This window comes from Heterodontus francisci, chromosome 13 (assembly GCF_036365525.1).
Source record: "Heterodontus francisci isolate sHetFra1 chromosome 13, sHetFra1.hap1, whole genome shotgun sequence".
Lineage (NCBI taxonomy): Eukaryota > Metazoa > Chordata > Chondrichthyes > Heterodontiformes > Heterodontidae > Heterodontus > Heterodontus francisci.
Window position 1 is genome coordinate 29968285 of NC_090383.1, and position 25959 is coordinate 29994243.

The following is a 25959-nucleotide window of genomic DNA, read 5'->3' on the forward strand; positions in this document are numbered from 1 at the left end:
CCTTAGCAGAGAGGTCAATAATCGTGGGCATAGAAGGATTAGAGGGGAATTGTGGAGAATTTTTTCACCAAGAGGGTGTTGGGGGTCTGGAAATCATTGACTCCAAATGGTGGTAGAGGCAGAAACCATCATTGCATTTAAAAAGCATTTGGATGCACATTTGAAGTGCTGTACCTAATAAGGCTATGGACCAAGAGCTGGAAAGTGAGGTTAGGCTGGCTATCTATTTTTGGCTGCCACAGACACGATAGGCTGAATAGCCTCCATTTGTGCTGTAAATTTCTATGATTCTTGAAGGCTTCACCCTTCCGCAAAAGCCTAGGCTCACCATATGTTGCCACCATGCAGAGAATGTGAGGTACAAAGTTCAATCTCAAAAGAAAAGGAGAGACAGATGGCCAAATACCTTGCTAGATACTTTATCCAGCCTCATCAGTTGCCACACTTTGTGCTCTTCCTCTGCCAATTACATAAATGAATGCCTCGTCCATTCACATCAGGTCTTGAATTGCTGATGATCCTCCTTTGATTTTGAAAGGCACAGCTTTGATTGCGGGCTGAATTTTACGTCGCCCCAACAGGTCAGATGGTGGCATGGGGCAGATGGGGGTGGCATAAAATTGAGCGGGAGGCTCTGGGAGGCCTTCCCGCCTTGCTCCCGCCTCTGGCCAACTTTGCGGCAGTCGGCGGGGGTTGGCGGGGAGGCGGTGGGGAACAGCCCACCCGCCCACCCCAGGCCAATTGAGGCCCTTAAGTGGCCACCTTCACCCACCTCCACAGGGATTTTACCCATGGCAAGCAGCCGTCCAGGAGATGTGAAATGCCGCCCAATGAAACCTGATGGCCTCTCAGTGCACCGGGTGTGGGGGAGAGGTGGGGGGGTCTGGACAAACGGGCACAGGCTTCCCCAACCATCCCCAGGACTTAACCTACCTGGACTCCTGGCTCCATGTTCCACGCTCCTGGTGGTGCTGCTGGGACGAAGAGCTGCTGGCCCAATGATTAGCCGGCAGGTCAATGATGTGGGACTTCCTCCCACTCCTTCCCGCCTCGGAACAATTAAAGCTGGGGGACCCGTAAAATGCGGGACAGATCCCCGGGCAGGGCGGAACCGGGTTCACCACCGACCTTTACTTCGGTGGCCAGTTCCCGTCTGTTCGACGTAAAATCCAGCCCTGTATCTCATCTTAGCTTCTGTGTGTGGGTTCCTGCCAGGTGTCATGAACCACATGTGCAGGGATTAGCTTTTGTCCCCAAGAAGCCAGCATCTCACTTAATGGTCTGCTTGAAATAGAAGGGGAAATTGAGGGTAATGCATTACAACAACTGCCAGGATACCTGACATAGATGTGAATGAGGCACTGTTGTCACACACTAGCTGCACATTTAGTGAATGGAAGTTCTTCCTGTTCATGTCTTGCATTGGAGCAAAGGTTTGTTTCAATGAGCGGTCAATGATGCCCTGCTTCTGGGGCAAACCTACAAACCTTGCAGCACCCAAAGCCCTGCCTTCCAGTTTTGTCACCTCAATAGGGAAGAAAATGAAATTGTTGGCTCTGGCTAAGCATATCTGCATAGTCAACAGAGAAGGAAATTAGGCGGGTGTAAAATGCCCGCTTTGTGGTATTACTCAAGACTCATATCATCCCCACAGAGTCCAGCTGAAAAACCTGTTTCAGATTAGTTACCAATTAAATGGAGGAGGTTATCTTGGGTTAAAATGAAAATCCCACTCTGTGACTGGGTCACTGATCTCTAGTTCTAGGTACCATTCATTCTGGTGATTGCTTCAACTGTGCTAGCCTTTAATAGCAAAGTGATCAAAAGTAAATAAGGATTTAACATTCTTTTTGTAAATGCACCAGCATTCTCAAAACTTCCATGCTGCCTTTTTAGAAATTCAGTCAGAGTGCTACAAAATGGGTGTTAATGGCCTTCACAATAGCCACAAGAAATGCCTTCTGCCATACATTTTGCTATCATCTTTGATTAAATGTATTCATTGGGGCTTTTACCGCGTTCAAATGTAAACATAGAACATTACTGCCGTACAGTTAACAGCTTTTAGTAAAATGTAAAGTGCCACCGTTTTAAATCTAAAAGATATGGCACTACACCCCCTCCTTAACTTCCACAACCCAAAATCATGTATTTAAAAAAAAAAATAAACTTAGTTTTCTCCAAATTTCTTTAGCTTTCTCTTTATGATGCAGTTTTTTGTGACTGAGAGCATAGTTAGACATTTAGGGCCGAATTTTAATGTTTGGATCTGCTCGCAACAGGGGTGGTCAGCAGCAGGTCAGGAACCTGAAAGTTCATGGAGCCGGATATTCCATGGCTTTTTAATTGAGCTATGGCGTTAGCATCCCACTTCTGGATTTTCCAATCAGGCGAGTGTGATCATAGCCCACACCTGAATGTTACAGCCTCAGTATTTAAAGGCAACAGACAGAATGAAACCATTCTACAACTGGCCAGTGAGAAACAGCAACTTAAATGATGGAATCTTAATGAGGGGAGGCTGCCTGCCCTGGTTCTTTGAGGTATCCCTGAAGATCATGCTGTGGACTATGAGGGCCCGCAGAGAAATATTGTTTCCAGCGGGCTGGAGGAAGAAGCCCGCATCTGAAACCAAGCAGGCATGACTAGATGACTGAGGATGTGAGCAGCATGAGCGTGGTCCCTCACTCAAGGATACAATGCCCAATGAGGTTCAATGACAGGAAAGGTGTACAGTCTGCCACATTCAAGTGCCAACCCACTCACTGACATCCCCTGCCTACTCCTGCCCAGCACTTCTCAGACCAGCACACATTGCAGGTTCACCCATTCCTCTCTCTCAAGGCACCTCCTCACATCTCCATCTGAACAGTCACCACTGACACTCATGCTCAACTTATTGTCAGCTCAAACTCATTCCTCACAGTCACCCTCCACAGTGTTACTATTCCATCGTCTCAACATATTACATTTAGTACACTCACAGCTCTCCCCTTTCTATCCTTGCAGCAGAAGTGAGTGCAGAACACCAGAGAGAGGCAGAGAACTGGGGGTGGCCCTCCAGTCATAGCCAGCCTGACCAATGTGGAGGACAAAGCACTGGAGATCAGCAGATTGTCAGAATACAAGGCCATTGAAGATGGAGAAATAAGGGTCTTCCAAGTACCTGGTGATAGAATTGGATATCACACAGCCACATGGCATACAACACTCACTCATATTGATTTGTGATCAGCATCCACAGAGATATCATGATTTGTACAATTTTGACTTTGAACCCTTTCATTTGTCAGTTCTAATTCATGTCTTTCATCTCCCACAGGTCCTGCGAACATCGCTCAGGAGCAGGAGAGAAGGAAGACTATTTAGAGGAGGTTGCACACTCTGAGGCAGCACTGTCACATGACTCATGCACAGTGTCCATCAGCTCAAATACACACACCTCGGTGGGGCCTCCAAGCCAGGTAGTTGGATTGTCACATAAACAACCACATCACAGGTGAGCAAGGGTAGATGTTGGAGACAGGGACAGGGAGAGTCCCCATTAGAGGGCGCAGGATCCTCCAAGCTCTGCTCAGCTTGAAGCCTCCAGGTCATCGATGAAGCAGACTATCCTAGAGCGGCAGCAGAAAAGGTTTGAGGTTCTGTCAATATTTCCAGAGGCGCTGAGCATAATTGGAGTCTGATTCAAATTTTGTTAAATTATCACTTTTATTGTCAACGTTTACGCATTTTATTGCCAACATTTATGCACCACAAACTTTATTTCAAATCTCCATTGCCCAATCATTCCCATTGTTGCTTATCGACTGCCAAGTAGCCTTCAGCCTTGAAGAAAATGGCAAGAGTAGAAGATGAACAGTGGGTGTTAGTGAGAGAAATGGATTGTTAACTGTGGAACTGCTTTGTTCTGGCAGTGGGGGTGGGCACAATGGATTCAAAATTTGTATGCCAGATGACTGCATAGGCTCAAATCAAATGAAGCGTACTTGGATAAGTCTGTCCCGTGCAGCCCGGCAACTAATTTTGTGGCTGTAGGTACCCTGTCCACACCAGGTTCTTCCTCCTCCTCCTGCTCCTCCTGTTGTTCCTCCTGTTCCTCCTTCTCTAAAGATGCAGAGCCTCCTTCCTTCTCCTTCAGCTCCCGTCCTCTCTTCTGCGCTATGTTGTGCAAGGCACAGTAGACCACAATTACTCTGGACACCCTTGCTGGTGCATACTGAAGGGCGCCTCCAGATCTGCCCAGGCACCTGAATCTCATCTTCAGCATCCCAATGGCTTGCTCAATGACCATTCTTGTGTTCATTTGGCGTCAGTTATACCTTTCTTGTGTGTCAGTAGTAGGTCTGCGCACTGGTAGTAGGTCTGCCAAGTCCTTAGAGGGTAACACTTGCCTCCATGGAGCAACCTGTTGAATCTGTTTGGAGATGCGAAGATCTGTGGCAGACTTAACTGGCACAGAATGAAGGCATCATAGCGGCTTCCTGGGTATGTGCAAAGATGCCTGATAATCTTCGGTGGTTACCAGTTGAACACTAATGAAATGGAATCTCTTTCGATTGATGAATATTGCTGAGAGATCTGAGGGCGCCTTGATTGCCTCATGTGTGCAATTTATGACTCCTATACCTGTGGGAATCAGGCCAGAGCAGCAAATCCAAGGGGCCTCACATTCTGACTGGCCTTAGCAGTAGTGAAATGGATGTAAGTAGTGGTCCAGGCAAACATGGCATCAATCACCTGGAAGATGCACTTGTGTGCAGCAGAGTGTGAGATTCTGCAGATGTTACCAGCAGATCCCTGGAAGGAGCCAGCGATGAGGAAATTCAGACCTTGACCATCACTGGCAATGCGTGCCCACCTGGTCCATTTGGACAGAGGTCTTGATTTAGGAGGCTGAAAATGCCATAAATGACCTGGCATGAAAGTCTGAGCCTCCTGAAGCACTGGTGCTCAGTCATGTTCAGGAAGCTCATTCTCTGCCTGTATACACTGTGTTGGGAGAGTTTCCTTTTGTGAGATGGAGCTCTGCATTCATCCCCTCTGTCCTGTGGAGCAGCGGGTGGCTGAGGAGAAAGCAGCTACTGCTCCTGCTACTGTTGCTGGTGCTGGTCCTCTTGTTCCTCATTAGAAGTCCAAGTTATAGATGCATAAGAGGCTCCCATACTACTGAGAAGGCTGACAGTTGTGAAGTGCAGAACAAAGGCAAAAAAGTCTAACATAGCAGAAAAGTCTTTGGAATCACCTCCAAAACACACTCTCAAAACAAGTCCTGTGAGCAAAAGCCTTTCACCCAGGCAAAGAAGCAGCTGTCAGATCTCAGTATTTAAAGGCTTTCCAGCCTGTCAATTTCTCAGCCTGGTCAATCCTCATTGTTCTCTTTCCTTGTTCAACTTGGCGAGTTTCAGACAGACTGGGAAACCTGTGCACTTCCAGCTAAAGCCAGAATCCAAGGTTAAAGAGGCAGTAAGTTGTCTTTTCGCATATGTTAATCACAGATCCACCTGTCCCACGGGAGTTTCCCATGTGTTAACAAATATGCAAGAGTTAAGTGCAGAAGTCGGCAGAATCCTGCTGGCTTCCCGACACGCTGAGATATTTTGCTTCTTTAACCTCCAGCGTGAGCAACGTCCACCCACCCTGGCAGGTTAAAATTTCCCCCTTATTCACTCAACTTTCTGCAAATGTTCCTCTGAGAACATCTGAAAGGAGGTATCCAGGAGTGGCCCAAAGTGAACAGTTCTTCCATTTTACCTCCCATCACGAGTGGAATCTCTGCTTATTATCCTTCACTGCTGTTGGGAAAGGAAGAAGACTTGTATCTATGTAGCATACGTCATGTCCTCTCAATCATTGTGGTGTCTGTTGTAATATAAGAAATGTAGCAGCCAATTGGTGCATAGCAAACTTCCAAAAACTGCAATGTGATGATGTCCAGACATTATTGGTAAGAACACTAGGGAGAATGCCCCTGCTCTTCTTCGAAATGGTACCATCTACCTGGGAGGGCAGACAGGACTGTGGTTTAACATTGTGTCTGAAAGTCAGCATTTCCAACTAACTGTGCAGCGCTCCCTCGGTATATGCACTGAAGGGCTGAATTTTTTCAGCCCTCTAAGGACAGGAAGGATGGCATGGAGGCCTATAAAATAATGAAGGAAGGAGGGGATGGAGTGCCCGTCGCCTTTCCGACATCATTCAATTTTGTCAAAGGTGGGGAAGGCTGAAGACGGCTTTCCCGTCCAGAGGCCAATTCAGACCCTTAAATGGCCAATTAAGGGCAACTTAAGGGCTTCATCCTGCCACTGGCATTTAACCAGTAACATCAGCAGCCTCCCTGTGGGTTGGTGTGGGTAGCCCACAGAGAGCCCTGTAGTGTTTGATTTATGTGGACTGCCAAGGTTATGGCTTTTTCCAAAATTAAATTATCATCCTCCATGATTAATACAATCAAATCCAGATCAATCAAAGACTACAGGCCCCTGGTGGCAAAGGCCACCCCTGCACCAATAGCCCATCCCTGCCCCCAACTGCCTGAGCACCGTAAAATGCAGCTAGGGGTCCCCCAAATGGCTGAAGCGGGGTTCCCTTTTCTAGCCCAGCATCAGGACCCCCGCTGGCTACATAAAATCCATCTCAAAGTGTCAGCCAAGACTTTTGTGCTCAACTCTCTGAAGTGGTACTTGAACCCATAACCTTCTGAATCAGACTTAAAAGAACTACCATTGAGCCACAGCTCATTGGAGCAGATATAAGTCCCTTTAGTATCATTTTGTACCATAACACGCAGTGCAGTCTGAAGGAATTTGTATGTATTTTGTGTTACCCTCTTTGTTTGAAGGGATGATAAAATTTAGATCAATTTGTTGAACTCTTAAATTAAAAATATGTTTTCAATGCAGGATTTTTATTTTTCAGGTTCAAGACTTTACAGCAGCTTTTATGTCTATTGCAAGACAATGTGCAAAGGAGTGCAGCCTGGGAAATTAAGGGTACGATGCAGCACGTGTCAGCAAGGAACATTAACTTTAACCAGGGTAAGATAATGTAGCAGAAACATTTTATTAGCATAAATATGCACATATACCATTTTAAAAGTTTTAACTTTGCTACTGTAGTGTCACACTGTACTTGAATTCCTGAACTTTAAAGAAATATTGTGAATAGATGCACAAAAAATATGGAGGACATGATACGTGAACTTCCAAACTAGATAGGACTGCCAATCAATAGTGTAGCACAGATTCGCGCCTACATATTGTGCAGCTGGCCGCAGTCATGTTACTAGTTCAGCTGGCAAAATTGCTGTTATCCCACCTGGACCTTTCTTGTTCAATGACAGTTTGTCAGTAAAGACCTGGGTGGAGGACTACCCTTTCTGCTGTTTATCTTTATGGAGATGAAGAACAGGAAAGGAAAAGAAATATCTTAAAAAGTTATCTTACCCATAACAATCGAGTGATATATTTTATATTTCTACAAACAGGTTATGACTGTGATGTAGTTATAGGATCAAGGGTGGTTTATGGACATGAAGGGGGTATAATTGGATCTTGTTGTACCCACTGTCTGGATGAAACGAGGCACAATTTAGGAGGCCAACCTCTCATAAACAAACACGCTCAATGACATATTATTTTGAGTGCTGTTGAGTTGTCCCCAGCAGATGTCTAAAACAGATGTTAATCTCTTGTATTTGCTAATAATGAGCCTAGTGCCTGTTTAAGGACCCAAACCATAAACTGGTTTTCCCTGAACATATCAGAATCATGTGCTGTTGTTGTATGGCGTACCGACCTCTACCTTGCAGAGGCTCAGCGCCAACTCTCAGACACTTCTTCCTACCTCCCTCTGGACCATGAGCCCACCACCGAACATCAAGCTACTGTCCACAGGACTGTCACTGACCTCATCTCCTCTGGAGATCTTCCCTCGACAGCTTGCAACCTCATAGTCCCACAACCACGGACAGCCCACTTCTACCTCCTTCCCAAAATCCACAAACAGGACTGTCCCGGCAGACCCATTGTGTCAGCCTACTCCTGCCCCACTGAACTTATTTCTTCCTACCTTGACTGTATCTTTTCTCCCCTGGTCCAGTCGCTTCCCACCTACATCCTTGGCTCTTTTGATGCCCTACGTCATTTTGACAATTTCCAGTTTCCTGGCCCCAACCGCCTCCTCTTCACTATGGACGCCCAATCTCTCTACACCTCCATCCCCCACCAGGACAGTTTGAGGGCTCTCTGCTTCTTCCTTGAACAGAGGCCCAACCAGTCCCCATCCACCACCACCCTCCTCCACCTGGCTGAACTTGTTCTCACATTGAACAACTTCTCTTTCAACTCCACTCACTTCCTTCAAGTAAAAGGTGTTGCTATGGGTACCCGCATGGGTCCTAGTTATACCTGTCTTTTTGTGGGATATGTTGAACATTCCTTGTTCCAGTCCTATTCAGGCCCCCTCCCCCAACTCTTTTTCCGGTACATTGATGGCTGTATTGGTGCCGTTTCCTGCTCCCGCCCCGAACTGGAAAACTTTATCAACTTTGCTTCTAATTTCCACCCTTCTCTCACCTTTACATGGTCCATCTCTGACACTTCCCTTCCCTTCCTTGACTTGTCTGTTGCCATCTCTGGGGATAGGCTGTCTACTAATATCTATTATAAGCCCACCGACTCTCACAGCTCCCTCGACTACACTTCTTCACGCCCTGCCTCCTGTAAGGACTCCATTCCATTCTCCCAGTTTCTCATTCTCCGACGCATCTGCTCTTATGATGCTACTTTCCACGACCACGCTTCTGATATGTCTTCCTTTTTCCTCAACCGAGGATTCCCCCCATTGTGTTTGACAGGGCCGTCAATCATGTCCGGCCCATTTCCCGCATCTCTACCCTCACCCCTTCCCCTCCCTCCCAGAACCGCGACAGGGTTCCCTTGTCCTCACTTTCCACCCCATCAGCCTCCATATCCAAAGGATCATCCGCCGCCATTTCCGCCACCTCCAGCGTGATGCCACTACCAAACGCATCTTCCCCTCCCTTCCCCTATCAGCATTCCGAAGGGATTGCTCCCTCCGCGACACCCTGGTCCACTCCTCCATTACTCCCACCACCTCATCCCCTTTCCATGGCACCTGCCCCTGCAATCGCAGGAGGTGTAATACCTGCCCATTTATCTCCTCTCTCCTCACTATCGAAGGCCCCAAACACTCCTTTCAGGTGAAGCATCAATTTACTTGCACTTCTTTCAATGTAGTATACTGCATTCGCTGCTCACAATGTGGTTTCCTCCACACTGGGGAGACCAAACACAGACTGGGTGACCGCTTTGCGGAATACCTCCACTCAATCTGCAAACATGACCCTGAGCTTCCGGTTGCTTGCCATTTCAACAGTTCCCCCTGCTCTCATGCTCACATCTCTGTCCTGGGATTGCTGCAGTGTTCCAGTGAACATCAATGCAAGCTCGAGGAACAGCATCTCATCTACCGATTAGGCACACTACAGCCTGCCGGACTGAACATTGAGTTCAATAATTTCAGAGCATGACGGACCCCCCATTTTACTTTTATTATTAGTTATTTTTTCTTTTTTATATATTTATTTATTTTTGTTTTTTTCTGTTTATTTTATTTCATCTTAGTTTGTTCAGTTTGCTTACCCACTGTTTTTTTCATGTTTGTTCTTTCGGCTGTTCAATTTTCAGTCCGTTATCTGTACTCATGTTTTGTCTTTCAACACGCTATTAACATATTGTTTGACTTTGCTCCATGACCTTCTGATCAGCTCTTCTGTGACCTTGTCCTATCTGCACCTTCTCCTTTGTTATCTCTTGCCCCACCCCCCCCCCCCCCTTTTACTTGCTTATAACCTTTCACATTTCTAATATTTGCCAGTTCTGAAGAAGGGTCACTGACCTGAAACGTTAACTCTGCTTCTCTCTCCACAGATGCTGCCAAACCTGCTGAGTATTTCCAGCATTTCTTGTTTTATTATAGCAGAATCAGGGCCTGCTACATTCAGGATTACCAGATAAGGCTGGAGGCTGCCAGCAATAAAGTAAATTTTGTAAGGGAGTATCTTAATATGGAGCCAGGAGAAGCTGGAGTGCTCCTCCCAGCTCCGCATTAAAAGCATGAGCAGCTGCTGGCCACTGCTTACCCCTTTCTGATTATCTCTCCTCCACTTTCCTCCCTGTCTTACAGAGTTACCATTGGCTGTGTCCAAGCTGGCTGATTTTGCTCCCCCTCTGTAACTGGTGAGCAGCATTTTGGGTCAGCACTGTCCTAATGAGGCCGATGCATTATTTTGCCATGGTCCTGCCGCTGGCCTCATTAGATACTTGCCACATGTACTGAATCAGGATTACCCCCCAATTCCGGAGCAATCCAATTTCCAGGCTAAGGGCTTTCCACTGTTGGAATGAGTTATCTAATCCAAATTTATGGCCTTTATTTGATTATCAACACTCTACGGTGATGCTGTCAGCAAACAATTAAAATGCTGTACTTTTTGAGAAATGAAGGGTCCGTGGCAACGTATAAATCCCTTCGTTAATTTCAGTAATTTCAGTAATAGTGGGAAGTGGTTGGCAGGCTGCAGAATGGCTCCTTGTCTCATGTCTCTCTGTGGACTGCATGATGGGTTCTCAAAGAGAAGAAAATCTAGTCCAATGTTCTGAGAAGTGGATTTGACAGACTTGCCATGCCATTGCTCATGACTATTGGAAAAAGTGTGACAAAGAAAGTGCTGCAAGAAATAACTTTGGAATTTATAGAAATTGCATACTATATGTAAGACTTTTAATTATTGTTTGCAGAGCTAACATGCTGTTGCTCAAGGTGAGTAAGAAGAAGCTCAGTTTTACAATAATAGCGGTGTTATGCCTTTTAAGAAAAAAAAGAAAAAACTTGCATTTTTTAGCATCTTTCAGATCCTCAAAGTACATCCCAAAGTGCATCATACGAACATACATACAAATTAGGAGCAGGAGTGGCCACTCAGCCCTTTGAGCCTGCTCCGCCATTCAATTAGTTCATGGCTGAACTGATTACTCCACATTTCCATCTACCCCTGATAACCGTCCACCCCCCCCTTGCTTATCAAGAATCTATCTACCTCTGCCTTAAAAATATTCAAAGACTCTGCTTCCACCGCCTTTTGAGGAAGAGAATTCCAAAGACTCACGACCCTCTGAGAGAAAAAAATTTCTCCTCATCTCTGTCTTAAATGGTCAACCCCTTATTTTTAAACAGTGACCCCTAGTTCTAGATTCTCCTACAAGGGGAAACATCCTTTCCACATCCACCCTGTCAAGACCCCTCAAGATCTTATATGTTTTAATCAAGTCGCCTCTTACTCTTCTAAATTTCAGCGGATACAAGCCTAGCCTGTCCAATCTTTCCTCGTACGACAATCCACCCATTTCAGGTATTAGTCTAGTAAACCTTCTCTGTACTGCCTCCAATGTATTTACATCTTTCCTTAAATAAGGAGACCAGTACTGTACACAGTACTCCAGATGGAGTCTCATCAATGTCCTGTATAGCTGAAGCATAACCTCCCTACTTTTGTATTCAATTCCCCTTACGATAAACGATAACATTCTATTAGCTTTCCTAATTACGTGCTGTACCTGCATACTAACCTTGTGCGATTCCTGCACTAGGACACCCAGATCCCTCTGCATCTCAGAGCTCTGCAATCTCTCACCATTTAGATAATATGCTTCTTTTTTATTCTTCCTGCCAAAGTGGACAATTTCCCACTTTCCCATTATAACCATTTGCCAGGTCTTCGCCCACTCACTTAACCTATCTATATCCCTTTGTAGTCTCCTTATGTCCTCTTCACAAGTTACTTTCCTACCTATCTTTGTGTCATCAGCAATCCCTTCACTTAAGTCATTTACATAAATTGTAAAAATTTGAGGCCCCAGCACAGATGCCTGTGGCACACCACTCATTACATCTTGCCAACCAGAAAATGAACCATTTATGCCTACTCTCTGTTTCCTGTTAGCTAGCCAATCTTCTATCCATGCCAAATATGTTACCCCTGACACCATGAGCTTTTATTTTCTGCCACAACTTTTGATGTGGCAACTTATCAAATGCCTTCTGGAAATCTAAGTACAATACATCCACCGGTTTCCCTTTATCCACAGCACATGTAACTCCCTTAAAGAACTCCAATAAATTGGTTAAACGTGATTTCCCTTTCACAAAACCATGTTGACTCTACCTGATTACCTTGAATTTTTCTAAATGCCCTGCTATGCCGTCTTTAATAAGAGCTTCTAACATTTTCCCTAAGACAGATGTTAAGCTAACTGACCTGTAGTTTCCTGCTTTCTGTCTCTCTCCTTTTTTGAATAAAGGAGTTGCATTTGCTATTTTCCAATCTAACGGGACCTTTCACGAATCTAGGGCATTTTGAAAAATTAAAACTAACGCATCAACTATCTCACTAGCCACTTCTTTTAGCATCCTAGGATGAAGTCCATCAGGACCCGGGGACTTGTCAGCCCGTAACTCAAACAATTTGTTCAGTACCACTTCCCTGATGATTGTAATTTTCTTGAGTTCCTCCCTCCCTTCCATTTCCTGACCTACAGCTAAAACGTGGATGTTACTTGTATCCTCAACAGTGAAGACCGATGCAAATATCTGTTCAATTCATCTGCCATCTCCTTATTATCCATTATTAATTCCCCAGACTCACTTTCTATAGGACCAACGCTCTCTTTGTTAACTCTTTTCTTTTTAAAATATCTATAGAAACTCTTACTATCTGTCTTTATATTTCTAGCTAGCTTTCTCTTGTACTCTAATTTTACCTCCCTTATCAATATTATAGCCATTCTTTGCTTTTCTTTTAATATTCTGTCCAATCTTCTGACCTGCCTTCCATCTTTGTGCAATCATAGGCTTTTTCTTTAAATTTGATACTACCTTTAACTGTTTTAATTAACCACAGATGGCGAGTCCCACACTTTGAATTTTTCTTCCTCGTTGAAATGTATCTATTCTGTGTATTCTGAAATATCCCCTTAAATGTCTGCCACTGCATCTCTATTGACCTATCTCTTAACCTGATTTGCCAGTTCACTTTAGCTAGCTCTGCTTTCATGCCCTCATAATTGCCCTTATTTAAGATTAAAATACTAGTCTTGGACCCACTCTTCTCTCCCTCAAACTGAATGTAAAATTCAATCATATTATGATCGCTGCTATCTAGAGGTGCCTTAACTATGAGGTCATTAGTTAATCCTATCTCATTGCAGAATACCAGGTCTAGTATAACCTGCTCTCTGGTTGGCTCCAGAACATATTGTCCAAGAAATTATCCCGAAAACATTCTATGTACTCCTCATCTCGGCTACCTCTGCCCATCTGATTTTTCCAGTCTATATGTAGGTTAAAACCCCCCATAATTATCACTGTACCTTTCTGCTAACTGCCATTATTTCTTCCTTTATATCCCGTCCTACAGTCTGATTAATGTTAGGTGGCCTGTACACCACTCCCACAAGTGACTTCTTGCCTTTATGATTTTTCATCTCTACCCAAACTGCTTCTACATCCTGGTTTCCTGAAGTTAGATCATCCCTCTTTATTGTGCTAATACCATCATTAATTAACAGAGCTACCCCTCTACCTTTTCTGAGCTTCCTGTCCTTCCTAACTGCCATGTACCCTTCAATATTCAGGTCCCAATCTATGTCGTCCTGCAGCCATGTCTCTGTAATGGCTATCAGATTGTACTTATTTATTTCTATCTGCGCTCTCAGTTCATCTGTTTTGTTTCAAATGCTATGTGGATTCAGATACAGAGCGTTTCGTTGTGTCCTTTTATTATTTTTGTAACCTCTCGCCTTATCTGTTCATTTACTCTTAGATTTGTATGCTCTGTCCCTTCCTGTCACAGTCTGTTTATCATTTCCCATATTACTACCTTTCTCTCTTGCCGTGTCTCTACTCCTTGATTTGCCATATCTTTCCAAATTTGATCCCTTGCCCCTACTATTCAGTTTAAAACCCTCTCTACTTCCCTAGTTATGGGGCTTGCTAGTACACTAGCTCCAGCACGGTTCAGGTGTAGACCATCCCAACGGTTCAGCCACCACTTTCCCCAGTACTGGTGCCAGTGCACCATGAACTGGAACCCACTTCTACCACACCAGTCTTTGGACCACGCATTCATTTCTCTAATCTTATTTGCCCTATTCCAATTTGCACGTGGCTCAGGTAATAATCCAGAGCTCCTGCTTCTTAATTTGGCACCTAGTTCCTCATACTGACTATGCAGAATCTCTTTTCTTGTCCTGCCTATGTCATTGGTACCTATATGGAACACGACGACTGGATCCTCCCCCTCCCACTGTAAGTTCCTCTCCAGCTCTGAGCAGATGTCCCGAACCCTGGCACCGGGCAGGCAACGCACCCATCTGGACTTTCGCTCTTTGCTGCAGATAACAGTGTCAATCACCCTAACTAAACTGTCCCCTACTACCACTACATTCCTTTTTTCTCCCTCCACTTGAATGGCTTTCTGTATCATGGTGTCATGGTCAGGTTGCTCATCCACCCTGCAGCCCCCACTCTCATCCAAACAAGCTGAAAGACCTTCAAACCTGTTGGACAATCGCAAAGGCTGAGGCTCTTGCGCTCCTGCGCTCCTGCCCTCTGGGTCCCTTTACCTGCCTCAGCTGCAGCCACACTCTCCTATCCCTGACCACTGGCCAAATCAAAAGACCCTATCCTAAGGGGTGTGACCGCCTCCTGGGACAGAATGTCCAGGTAACTTTCCCCCTCCCTGATGTGTCGCAGTGTCTGCAGCTCGGACTCCAGTTCAATGACTGTGAGCCAAAGCTCTTTGAGGCGCAAACACTTACTGCAGACATGTTTGCCCTGGATCACACTGGCATCCAGGAGCTCCCACATGCTGCAGCTGTGAGACATCCTTGGCCTGCCATCCTTAATGCGTTTTAATTAACTACTTAATTATTTTATTAAATTATTTATTTTATTTCTTTTTTTAATATATTTTATTAAGCTTACCACTAGTTCCTTTACTATTTTACCTGTTAGAATGTTTATCACAGCCACTGAATTACTTTAGAATGTAACCACTGTTGTAATGTGGCTGTTTTGTACAAGGTTCAATAAACAGCAATAAGAGAAGAAATCATTTAATCCATCGTGACAATGTTGATGGATAAATGTTAGCCAGAACACCAGAAGAACTCTCTTGCTCTTCAAATATGCCATGAAACCTTTTGCATTCACATTAACAAGCAGACGAAGGGGCTTCAGTTTAATGTCATGTCTGAAAGGCAGCAACTCTGAAGACGCACAAGATGTAGTATTCTATCCGTCCTGCACTGAAATTTCAGCATAGATTATGTCCTCCAAGATTTTGTGGTGGGGCTTAAACCCATTACCATCTGATTCAGAGGTGATAGTGCTACCACTGAACCACAATGCCAACTTAGGGAAAAACATTAGGACTGTTTCATTTCTATGGTGTTCTGGGATTTGATGGATAAATTTTATAGATTAGTCTGTGTATTTAATTATTGTCCCTTACCATTTCAAACTTGAAGATACAGAGCCTGCTGCACTGGGACAGCACAATTCTGGGCTGCAGGCACTAACATGGGCACCACACTATAGAAAGGATGCCAAGGCCTTGGAGTGAGAAAATTTATGAGAATAGTATCAGGAATGAGAGATTTCAGTTATGTGGCAAGACTAGAGAAACTAGAATTGTTCTCCCTAAAACAGAGAATGTTTATGGGAAAATAAATGGAGGGTATTCAAAATTGTGAAATTGGTAGAGTAAATAGGGAGAAACTGTTTCCATTGGCAGGTTTGTCAGTCACCAGAGGACACAGATTCAAAATAATTGACAAAGGAACCAGTGGGGAGATGAGTTTTTTTTTTATGAAGCAAGTTGTTATGATCTGAAACATTGCCTGAAAGGGTGGTAGAAGCAGTTTCTGTAGTAACTTTCAAAAGGAATTGGATGTATACTTGGAAATGAAAAATTTGCAGGACTATGATTAAAAATGACAGAAAGATAGGCGGCATTATAAGCAGTTTCGATGGAAGCATAAAATTGCAAAGCGATATTGATAGATTGAGTGAATGGGCAAAACTGTGGCAAATGGATTTCTGCAGTAAATGTGAGGTGATTCACTTTGGACCTGAAAAGGATAAAACAGAGTACTTTCTAAATGGTGAAAGCTAGAAACAGTGGAGGTCCAAAGAGGCTTAGGGGTCCAGGTATATAGGTCATTACAATATCACAGGTACACAGGTACAGAAAATAATTTAAAAGGCGAATGGAATGTTGACCTTTATATGAAGAGGACTAGAATACAAGGGGTAGAAATCATTCAACAGCTATATAAAACCATGGTTAAACTACATCTGCATGTACTGTAAGCAGTTCTGGGCACCACACCTGAGGAAGGATATATTGGCCGTGAAGGGAAAACAGCATAGATTTACCAGAATGATACCTGGACTCCAAGGGTTACATTACAAGGTGAGATAACACAAACTCGGGTTGCATTCCCTGGAATTTAGAATGTTAAAAGGTGGATCGAAGTTTTCAAGATACCAAGGGGAACAGGTAGGATAGGTAGGGAGAAACAATTTCTGCTGGTTGGGAAGTCTAGGACGAGGGGGCATAATCTAAAAATTAGAGCCAGACCTTTCAGGAGTGAAATTAGGAAACATTTCTACCCAGAAAGGGTGATAGAGGTTTGAAACTCTTTGCCACAAATGGCAAGTGATGTTACATCAAGTGTTAATTTTAAATATGAGATTGATGGATTTTTGTTAACCAAGGCTATTAAGCATTATGGGGCAAAAGTTAGGTTGCTATTAGGTTGCACATTGGCCATGATCTCACTGAATGGCAGAACAGGTTCGAGTGACCAAATGACCTAATCCTGTTCCTATGTTCCTATGTAACAGCAGAGTGGGATTAATTAGATAGCTCTTTCAAAGAGCTAGCACAGGCGTGATGGGCCAAATGGCTTCCTTCTGTCCTTTAAGGATCTGTGATTCTATGTACACAGACCCAAGTGGCCATATCTGAATTTCACAACTTAGCAACTCTTTAGAAGTTATAAACATGAGGTTATAAATATGGTTACGCCACATGTTTTTCCTGGACCTGGTGCCGTGTTCTACCCATGCTCCTCCAGTCTTTTTGAATGTACATACAATTATTCAAATGCTGATATTACTCCCTACCGCACAACTACCAATCCTACTTTTTTAGTCTGTTCTGCCACTCTTTCTCTCAGGCTGCAGCTTAGCAGTACAAACTGTCCTTCAATTCAAAGGTATTTGAGTGTTTCATTCTTTCCTGAATGTTAGGCTGTTGGTGAAGGAACACTCGCAGGGGTAGGAAAGGGGTATGAAGAGTCTCTTAGTACCATGAAATATTTCATGTAATAGTACATGGTGTTCAACACAGGGAGGCATGATTACGGGTGGAAATGTGAAGCATGCTTACAACATTGTCTTGCTTTAAGTTGTATGGTCATTGAACTACTCTTGGCACGAAGGTGCTGTGGGGGAGTTGCTGGAGGTGACAGTCTCTCCAGCAAGGGCATCTGCTTTCACTGGACCTGGTTGGCCCTCTTTGCTCAGAACTTAAATTCTGCTGCAATTCATTTGCCATATTATGGACAAGAAACCCTTTACGGATAAGTCAGAACACTTGGGGGCTTTTTGCTCTGCTGTAACATTTAAGAAGTATTTCGATGAGTACTTGAAATGCCATAGCATACAAGGCTACAGGCCAAATGCTGGAAAATGGGATTAGAATAGAGAGGGTTGATGGCCGGCGCGAACACGGTGGGCCGAAGGTCCTGTTTCTATGCTGCATAACTCTATGACTCTATGACTTTATCTAACACCCTGTTATGGTCAAGTGAGGAGGGATTGAAGATCTTCCCTCTTTTTCCTCTCCTTGTTTGACCACAACAGGTTTAATTCTTTCTTAAAGTGGATGTACTGGTGTAGGTGTTTGATTGCTCACTTGCTCTGATCATAACAAGAACCAATTGGACAGGTTTTCTTGAGTTAAACAAAGAAAGAGATTTTTTTTTTCCAAAATATACTTTATTCATAAAAATCTGTAAAAATTACATTCCCAAACAGTTTAAAACAGCATCAAGTCAAAAAATACAAACAGTGCAAAGGTGATCAGTTTCCTTCTATACAATCATGAATTGCCTCACAACGCTTCATGCCATGCCATACACATTTTTACATTTACAGCACACAAAATTTCTCCAATTCCTTTTAACAAAGAAAGAGATGAACTTTATTGTACCTAAATCGAACTAATGAAAATAACAAACTGCACACCAACTTTCACTCACACTAGAGGTTTATACACACACAAATAGGTTAGAGTGGGAAAAGGTAGATTGGTTGAGTTATAGTTCATAGAAAAAAGGGGTATACAGTCTGTAGGGTTTGGTGATTCAGCTGGCTTCTAGCTGAACTTGGTGGTCCTGAGGCTTTAAGTTTGAAGAGGTAGATGACTGGTGGGTCTCTTGGAGACAGCAATGCGGATTATTTCCTCCAACGGTGTTTCTGATTGTAGCTGGAGTATGCAAAGGTGGTCAGCCAACAGCCAGGATTTGAAAGCTTTCAAGCAAAGGTAGTTGGAAAAAATATGGGTTAATAAATGAAAGCCAGCATGAATTTGTTCAATATGTTTAACTAACTTGATTGAGTTCTTTGTTGAAATAATAGAGTGGATGAGGGTAGTGCAGTTGATGTTGTGGAAAGGACTTTCAAAAGCCGTTTGATAAGGTATCATGTAAATAGACTTTAGGAGGACATAGTGAAAGGACTGGTGAAATTGGCAGACACATTGGCAGATGAAATTGCATGTATAGAATTTTGAAGAGATTCATTTTGATAGGAAGAATGAGGAGATGCCATATAAACTAAATGGTGCAATATTAAAAGGGGTGCAGCAACAGAATGAACTGGGTGGAAAGTTCACAACTGCAAAATATATCAAGCACCACTTGAACTGCAACTTTTAACAAGCTCAAATTCTCTCATTGTTCAGAAGAAAAACTGTGAGCTCTCCAAGAGGCAAATATAGTACCCCTGTGACTATCTAGAAGGCTCCATGATAGACCTGTGAATGACTAATATACCTGTACCGTATAACTATTCACTTCTGCCACTGTAGTGGAGATATTTCAAAACAGTCTCTTTCACTAAGTTGAATAAAACAATGCCTGGAATTTTGATTTGACTGTACACTTTGGATGGAATTGTATGGGCTGTGCAGGAGCAGATTTGGTGGCATGCAGGGTGATTTAATCAGGCGGGAGTTTTTTTTGGATTCCCAACAGCAGACTATTTTAGAGAAATTAAGTCAGCAGTGTGTTTGCGGTGTTCTGGGGTTCCCCCCAGATGGTGGCGGATTGCAACTTTGCATTCATTTACATTCCATGAATATTCATTACCCTACACTTAGTTACAATTCAGTCCTACCTGCCAGATTAAGTGAATGGCGAGTGCTATTCCCATGCCACCCAGTTCATGTTTGTTTCACAGTAGCGTGCAACAGTCGAATTTGTGCAGTTGAGTCTCAGATCTGTGTTGCTCTCTCTTTAACTCATCAACAAAACAAGTGCCCCCATTAGAATGGATCTTTGCCTCCAGGCCAGCTTTGGAATGCACGTTTGCCACCAGCAAAGGGATTCTTCTCAGGGATGGCAACAAAGGCATGGGGGCTGGGGTTCTGCATAGAGAAGCAGAGGTGGGTATTCAGGGAGGACATGGTGGCTGACCAGGTGGATGGAGGAGCAGAGGAGGGTACTTAGGGAGGACATGGTGGGTGACCGGGTGCATTGAGGAGCAGAGGAGAGTATTCAGGGAGGACATTGTGGTGGTCAGGGTGCATGGAGGAGCCAAGGAGGGTGGAGCGGAGGAGCCACGGTGTGTATTGCTACTAAAGCTGGATGTGGGCAGCTGCAGGGGTGGTAGGTTGATTAGGGCATTACAGTCAGAAGATAGTCGGCAATGGCCTAAAGGGAGGATGAGTTTATCAATGTTGGGGACCTGTGGGGCAAATTGAGGGGACTGACTGGCAGAGGGAACGGTCACAGTTAATGGGGGCAAATGAATTCCGTAGGGGGAAAGGTCAAGACTCATGGTTAGATATTTTACATCATAGGGAGGGGAACGGGACATGGCAACAATGGTCAGGTCGATTTGAGAAGGATCAAGGGTCAGAGTTGGCATGCCGATAGTAGGGAATAGGAATGGGGGGAGGGATGGCATGAATAAATTGATTATTACACTGTGCATGGTAATGGGGGAGGTTCAATGGTAATAGAGGGAAGGGTAATGGTAACATTGGGTAGTTCAAGGGTGATGAGTTTAGGCTGGAAGGTTTCTGGAGGAGCTTGGAAGGTGGGGGAGAGTGCCCTGAATTCTACGCACATCATTTTCTCCAATAATAAAAACCACGTGGCCACACATTGATTGCAAGGAGAGTGGGAGGAGACAAACAATAGTGGGTGTGTCCTCTGCAATTTTAAGGCAGATATACGGGAACTGCTCATTGCCTCGATGTTTCAGCTTACTGGCAACAGAGGGCTGAATCGCCACGCTCTGATTATTTATACTTCAGAAAAAACACATCGACATGGGTCTCATATACCCAATTTGTCCAGTACCACGGGAAGAAGAGCAAAGGGAGTGACTAAGGAGGGCTCTTTTCTCTCAATGGATGATGCCTGAATGGCAGCAACAGGCAGAACAAGAAGGTGAGGATGCTCCGAATGATAACATCCAGAAACGGCCTTATGGAAGATGAGCACTGGCACATTATCACAGCCTCAGGACAAGGACAAATTATTTTAAGATGTCAGAGAGGCAATGCCAGAGACACCTAAGGATGTCACATGAAATGGTCACAGAAATTTGTAGGATCCTGCAGCAAGACCTGCAACCACTTGGCTTTGGTGGGAATCCCATGTCAGTTGCCCTCCAGGTGACTGCTGCACTCAATTTTTTTGCTAGTGGAATCTTCCAGGGATCCGCGGGCAACATAACTGGTATATCACAGTCTGCAACTCATAGGTGCATTAAAGAGGTGACCAATGCCCTTTTTCAATGTGCCAATGATTTAATCTACTTACCTATAAACGAGGACAGCCAGGCAGCAAGGTCCGCTCCCTTTGGTGCCATCGCTGGGTTCCCTAGAGTGCAAGTGAATGCATTCATGTGACCATTAGAGCTTCCTGGGACCAGCTTGCTGTATTTGTGAATTGCAAAGGCTTCCACTCTTTAAATGTACAAAATTGGTTTGTGACCACAGAAGAAGAATCATGCACATTTGTGCATATTTCCCAGGGAACTGTCATGACTCATCCATTTTGAGGAACTCCCAACTGCCAGCAGTTTTTGAAGAACCAGCCGAAGTAGACGGTAGGATCCTCAAGTGACACGTTTACCCCCTTTGTACATGGTTAATGACACCAGTGCAGCAGCCCCAAAGTACTGCTGAAGAGAGGTACAATGCTGCTCAAGCATCTACCAGAGCCATCATTGAACACACCATTGATATGCTGAAAATGCGCTTCCACTGCCTTGACCAGTCTGGAGCGGCTCTTCAGTACGCGCCACAGAGAGTGTCACGAATAATCATTGTCTGCTGTGCCTTGCACAACCTTGCAATTAGATGCGGCAGCATTCTGCAAACAGGAGGAACACCAGTCCTCCTCAGATGAGGAAGACTATGAAGAGGGTGAGGAGGAGGACAACAATGCCAACGTTTCCATTATAGATTTGAGGGCCATGCAGAGACATCAGGGAGAACCTCATATTTGCAAGTTTCAGCCAACAATAAGCCTATGTTGGAATAAGGAATGTTAGGAGGCAAAACGTAAAAATTCCCTACATATATTCACATACGCCTGAGGTCTTATTCATTGCTGCAACCTAAAAGAAGCTTTGCTGCACTTTGATGTGACTGGCAAATGAAATGTTCTATGGGCCATCATGGAACCAGTGCAAGCGACGTTAAGTTGTGACCGCAGAACCATACAGGTAAGGCATGTCAGTAGTGAAAAAAGTGAATAATAATAAAATGATAAACAGCCATTATTGAAGACTGAAGGCTCAAATTGCAATGAGAAATGGACACTGGACATTTTGTGATATGCTTTGCAACCATCAATGCATCCTGTCATAGACCTGCAATGAACACTTTCATTTTCATCTGAACCAAGCAAATAATTTACTAGAATGCAACAAATGTTAAAGTAAATAAAGGTGCATTTAAACTTACTGAAGAGTTGCACAATATTTACAGCACCTGTGCCACCTTCCTGCACAAAACTGTTTATTTTTCCACTTTCTCACATGCCGTCTAGGTGTTACCCAATATTAGCAGCTGAGGTGGAGACAGTCTTCTCAGTGCACTGCCCTGTTGCTGTGGATGACTGTGGCGGGTGTCTTCTGGAGGCACAGGGCCTTGGTGGCTCCATCTTACGGGTATCTGCAGCTGTGGTGCTTAAGTATCTCCCATGTGCTCACCTGCTGGAGGTAAGGGGTCAATGTTGGGGGGATGTCCTGAATGGAAGGCCCTGGGGCAGCTGGTATGCACTCCTCCTTAATCTGGGTGCACAATGGCACCTGCCTGTCTTCTTGAGGGGAAGGAGCAACTGTAGGGAGATCCAGGTTCCTCGTCCCCTTCTTGCTTAGACTCTGCTGCATGGAGCCCATGGCAACAGCGATGGAGTGCAGGTCAGATTGCACATGGCTCGAGTGCTCAACCAGACTCGCCACGGAGCTCACCAAACTCTCGACTGAGAAAGCCATACACTCAAATGCCTGGGATATGGACGATGTCATGGCCTGCATGCCATGCGCAAAATCACGCAAGACCTCAGGCATCTACGACATATTTTCCACATGGCTTTGCTGCACATCCAGCAGACTTCTCATAGTGACAAACAGAGGATTATCATGAGCGTGGGGCTGAGCAGGGGCCTTGTCCCCAACAGTCCTCTGATTATCTGGAGACCAGGCTGGCACATGCTCCTTCAGCTGCTGGGACATGTTTGTGTCGTGCACACTAGATTGTGACTCAGATTCTAATTTTCGACCCCCCTGAGGATCGTGTGGATGTATCTGCGCTGGTGGAGGTGAAAGAAGAGGCAAGTGATGGTGCACCCTCGGGGCATTGTCTTTTTCTTCCTCCCCAGAGGAGGTGTCTTGGGCCGCGTGATTTTCAGACACTCAAGTGTGGACACCTGCAGTGGAAACACAAACAGAGGCACATTAAACATCAGCTGTGCATGAGTTTGCACACATTCATTGGGTGTGCATGCATGGCTTCATCCTTACGCCTTTAGGATTCTGCCTCACCATCTGATATTTCCCTGCCTCCCTCCTCTCTTGCATTTTATGCAGCCTCTTCTTCAGCTGGTCACAGGACGTTAATGTCTGAGACACCTCTACCTGTCTTGGCGCACTCGCTGGTCATAGGTACATTTGTCCTGCAGGAGACAATACAGATTGAATAAGATTTTTTAAAGATGCATCATAACCATTGTAAACATGCATCGACATCATTCATTCAGGACTGGCTTTCGCATGACACATCCAAGCACATCAACAATGCCAATTGTCAACTTTGCACAAAATCATTTAGTTTATGGCACCAAGGCTGCTCATGCAATCCAATGCATGCCTTGTTTGCCTCTGTCTTACGGAGATGGAGCCGGAGAGAAAAACAATGGAACAACTTCACCAAGCCCCGTGCTGATCTGAGCAAGTCATTGATGCGCTTGCGACACTGTAACCAGGTTCTATGAATGATCCCACGGTTCAAGACTTCCTCTGCTAACTCCATCCAGGCCCCCTTGGTCGGGTGTGAGGGACTTCACACTCCATTTGCAGGGAAGAGGACCTCCCGCCTTTCGCTGACTGCCTGGAGGAGAGCCTGCAGGGAGGCATCACTGAACCATGGGGTGGGACACTGTCTGTTGGCTGACATTTTCTTTTGTGTTATTGCAGAAAACAAGTAAATGATCTGAAGTTGGTGCTGGATTACCAAAATTATGGGAGGCAAAAGCACTTTGAATTAATTTCAAGCTTCATTTCAGGCTCCTATGCAGAGACTTACATGACAGGAAGGTTTCTGATCTTTGAGGCTGCAAGCACAGAATGCTTTATATCCATGGTGATCACGGTGCTTGGCCCAGTGAAGGCAGGTTGCACCAATGAAAGGCTGTCCCGGCTGCATAATCCTGGAAAATGGCTGAAGCGGAAGCCATGCCAACTTCCAGTTCCGCTGTTAGGAACACGGCGGGACTCATAAAATCCCGGCCTGGAGGAAAATTGCATGAGTTCCTTCAATGATGACCTGAACGAGGTCTGAACAAACAAAATAACATTTTTTTTCTACTATTTAGCTAATATTAAATTATCCACTTTTGAAGGGATTTGAGTGCTTATAGCGATCCTTAGCAGCGAAGAATAGTCCATTCTTTCTCTCTGCCAACATTGCACTTTTTTGCTCAGATGAGCACTTGCTAATGTTATTAAATGCCGAAGTTCCATCCCCTCTTTGTTTGGTTTTGATTTTGCCAGTGTCTTCCAAACCAAAAATTATTTTAAAAATGTATTCTTTGGATATAGGCATCGCTAGCAAGGTCATCACTTATTGCCCATCACTAATTGCTTTTGAGAAGGTGACTGTGGGCCACCTATTTGAAGTGCTGCAGTTCTTGTGGTGAAGGTACTCCCACAATGCTGTTAGGTGGAGAGTTCCAGTATTTTGACCCAGTGACGATGATGGGATGGTGATATAGGTCCAAGTCAGGATGTGTCACTTGGAGAGGAACTTAGAGGTGATGCGCCTACTGCTCTTGCCCTCCTAGTGGTAGAGGTCGCAGGTTTGAAAGGTGTTGTCGAAGATGCTTTAGTGAATTGCTGCAGTGCACCCTGTAGCTGTTACACACTGTAGCCACGGTGCACTAGTTGTGGAGTGACTGGATGTTTGAGGTGGTGTCTGGGTCGCCGATCAAACCATTTTGTCCTGGACAGTGTTGAGTTTCTTGAGCATTGTTACAATGTTCAAAAATGGTTTTACCATATTATTGTGTGGTTTCAAGACTGAGGACTCATTGAGGAATAGGGTCACTTCACTGGGGCCTTTGGATTGTAAAGCATCAAGAGACCCAATCTGCATGCAGTAAGCTTGCCTCACAGTACTAAAAGGTGAGATGACAGGTACATTATTTTCCTAAAAAAAGGAGAAAAATTATTTTGTCAAAATAAGCACACAGAGGCAGTTTTAGGAGTGACTGTGAATGGAGGGGAAGTGTCAGGTTGTGGCATGGTGACAAACTAGCTTTATCTAAAATCTCAAATGCCAATCTGTCAAAGTCAATACAATGTGAAAGGCTGAGACAGAAATAACACAATGTTATAAAATACATGGTGCAGGACCTTATATTTTTGTATCTTTTGAATGCAGCTCCTTGCTTGTTGTGTGGTTGGTGGGAGGGTTAATTTTCTTTTGGTTTTCTGCTTTAGTTTGTTTTCCCTAGTGATGTATTACAGGAGTGAATGTGGTTAGGAGATTTAAAGTAGCAACAATTTATAATTAATACTGCAATTCTATAACCTATAATCTAGTATTTTAAGCTAATTTAGATTCTCAAAATTAATTTCAAGCCAAGTAGACTTCCCCCTCCTACTCACTAGGATGACTGTTATAAATCTGTTTAGTTTAAGGAAGATGGCTGATGCATGTTCCCCTCTTAATTGCCACCTGACTCTATTCCATTGGGCTTTCTGCAGGCAGTGACTGACAGGAAAGGTTCCACATGGCATCTGTCACCCTCACTGATCTGAAGGGAGGTGGGGCCCACTCGATCA

At 44.4% G+C, this 25959-nt stretch overlaps 1 protein-coding gene across 5 annotated transcripts in view; it reads left to right on the top strand.

Annotated features, from left to right (window-relative positions):
• prkn (parkin RBR E3 ubiquitin protein ligase) overlaps positions 1-25959 on the top strand; it is a 1503655-nt gene that overhangs the window by 640440 nt on the left and 837256 nt on the right. For all 5 annotated transcript variants that reach the window (XM_068044606.1, XM_068044605.1, XM_068044609.1 and 2 more), the window contains one exon: positions 6919-7037. In XM_068044606.1, the coding sequence (XP_067900707.1) occupies positions 6919-7037 (119 nt within the window). The remainder of the gene's footprint in view (positions 1-6918; positions 7038-25959) is intronic.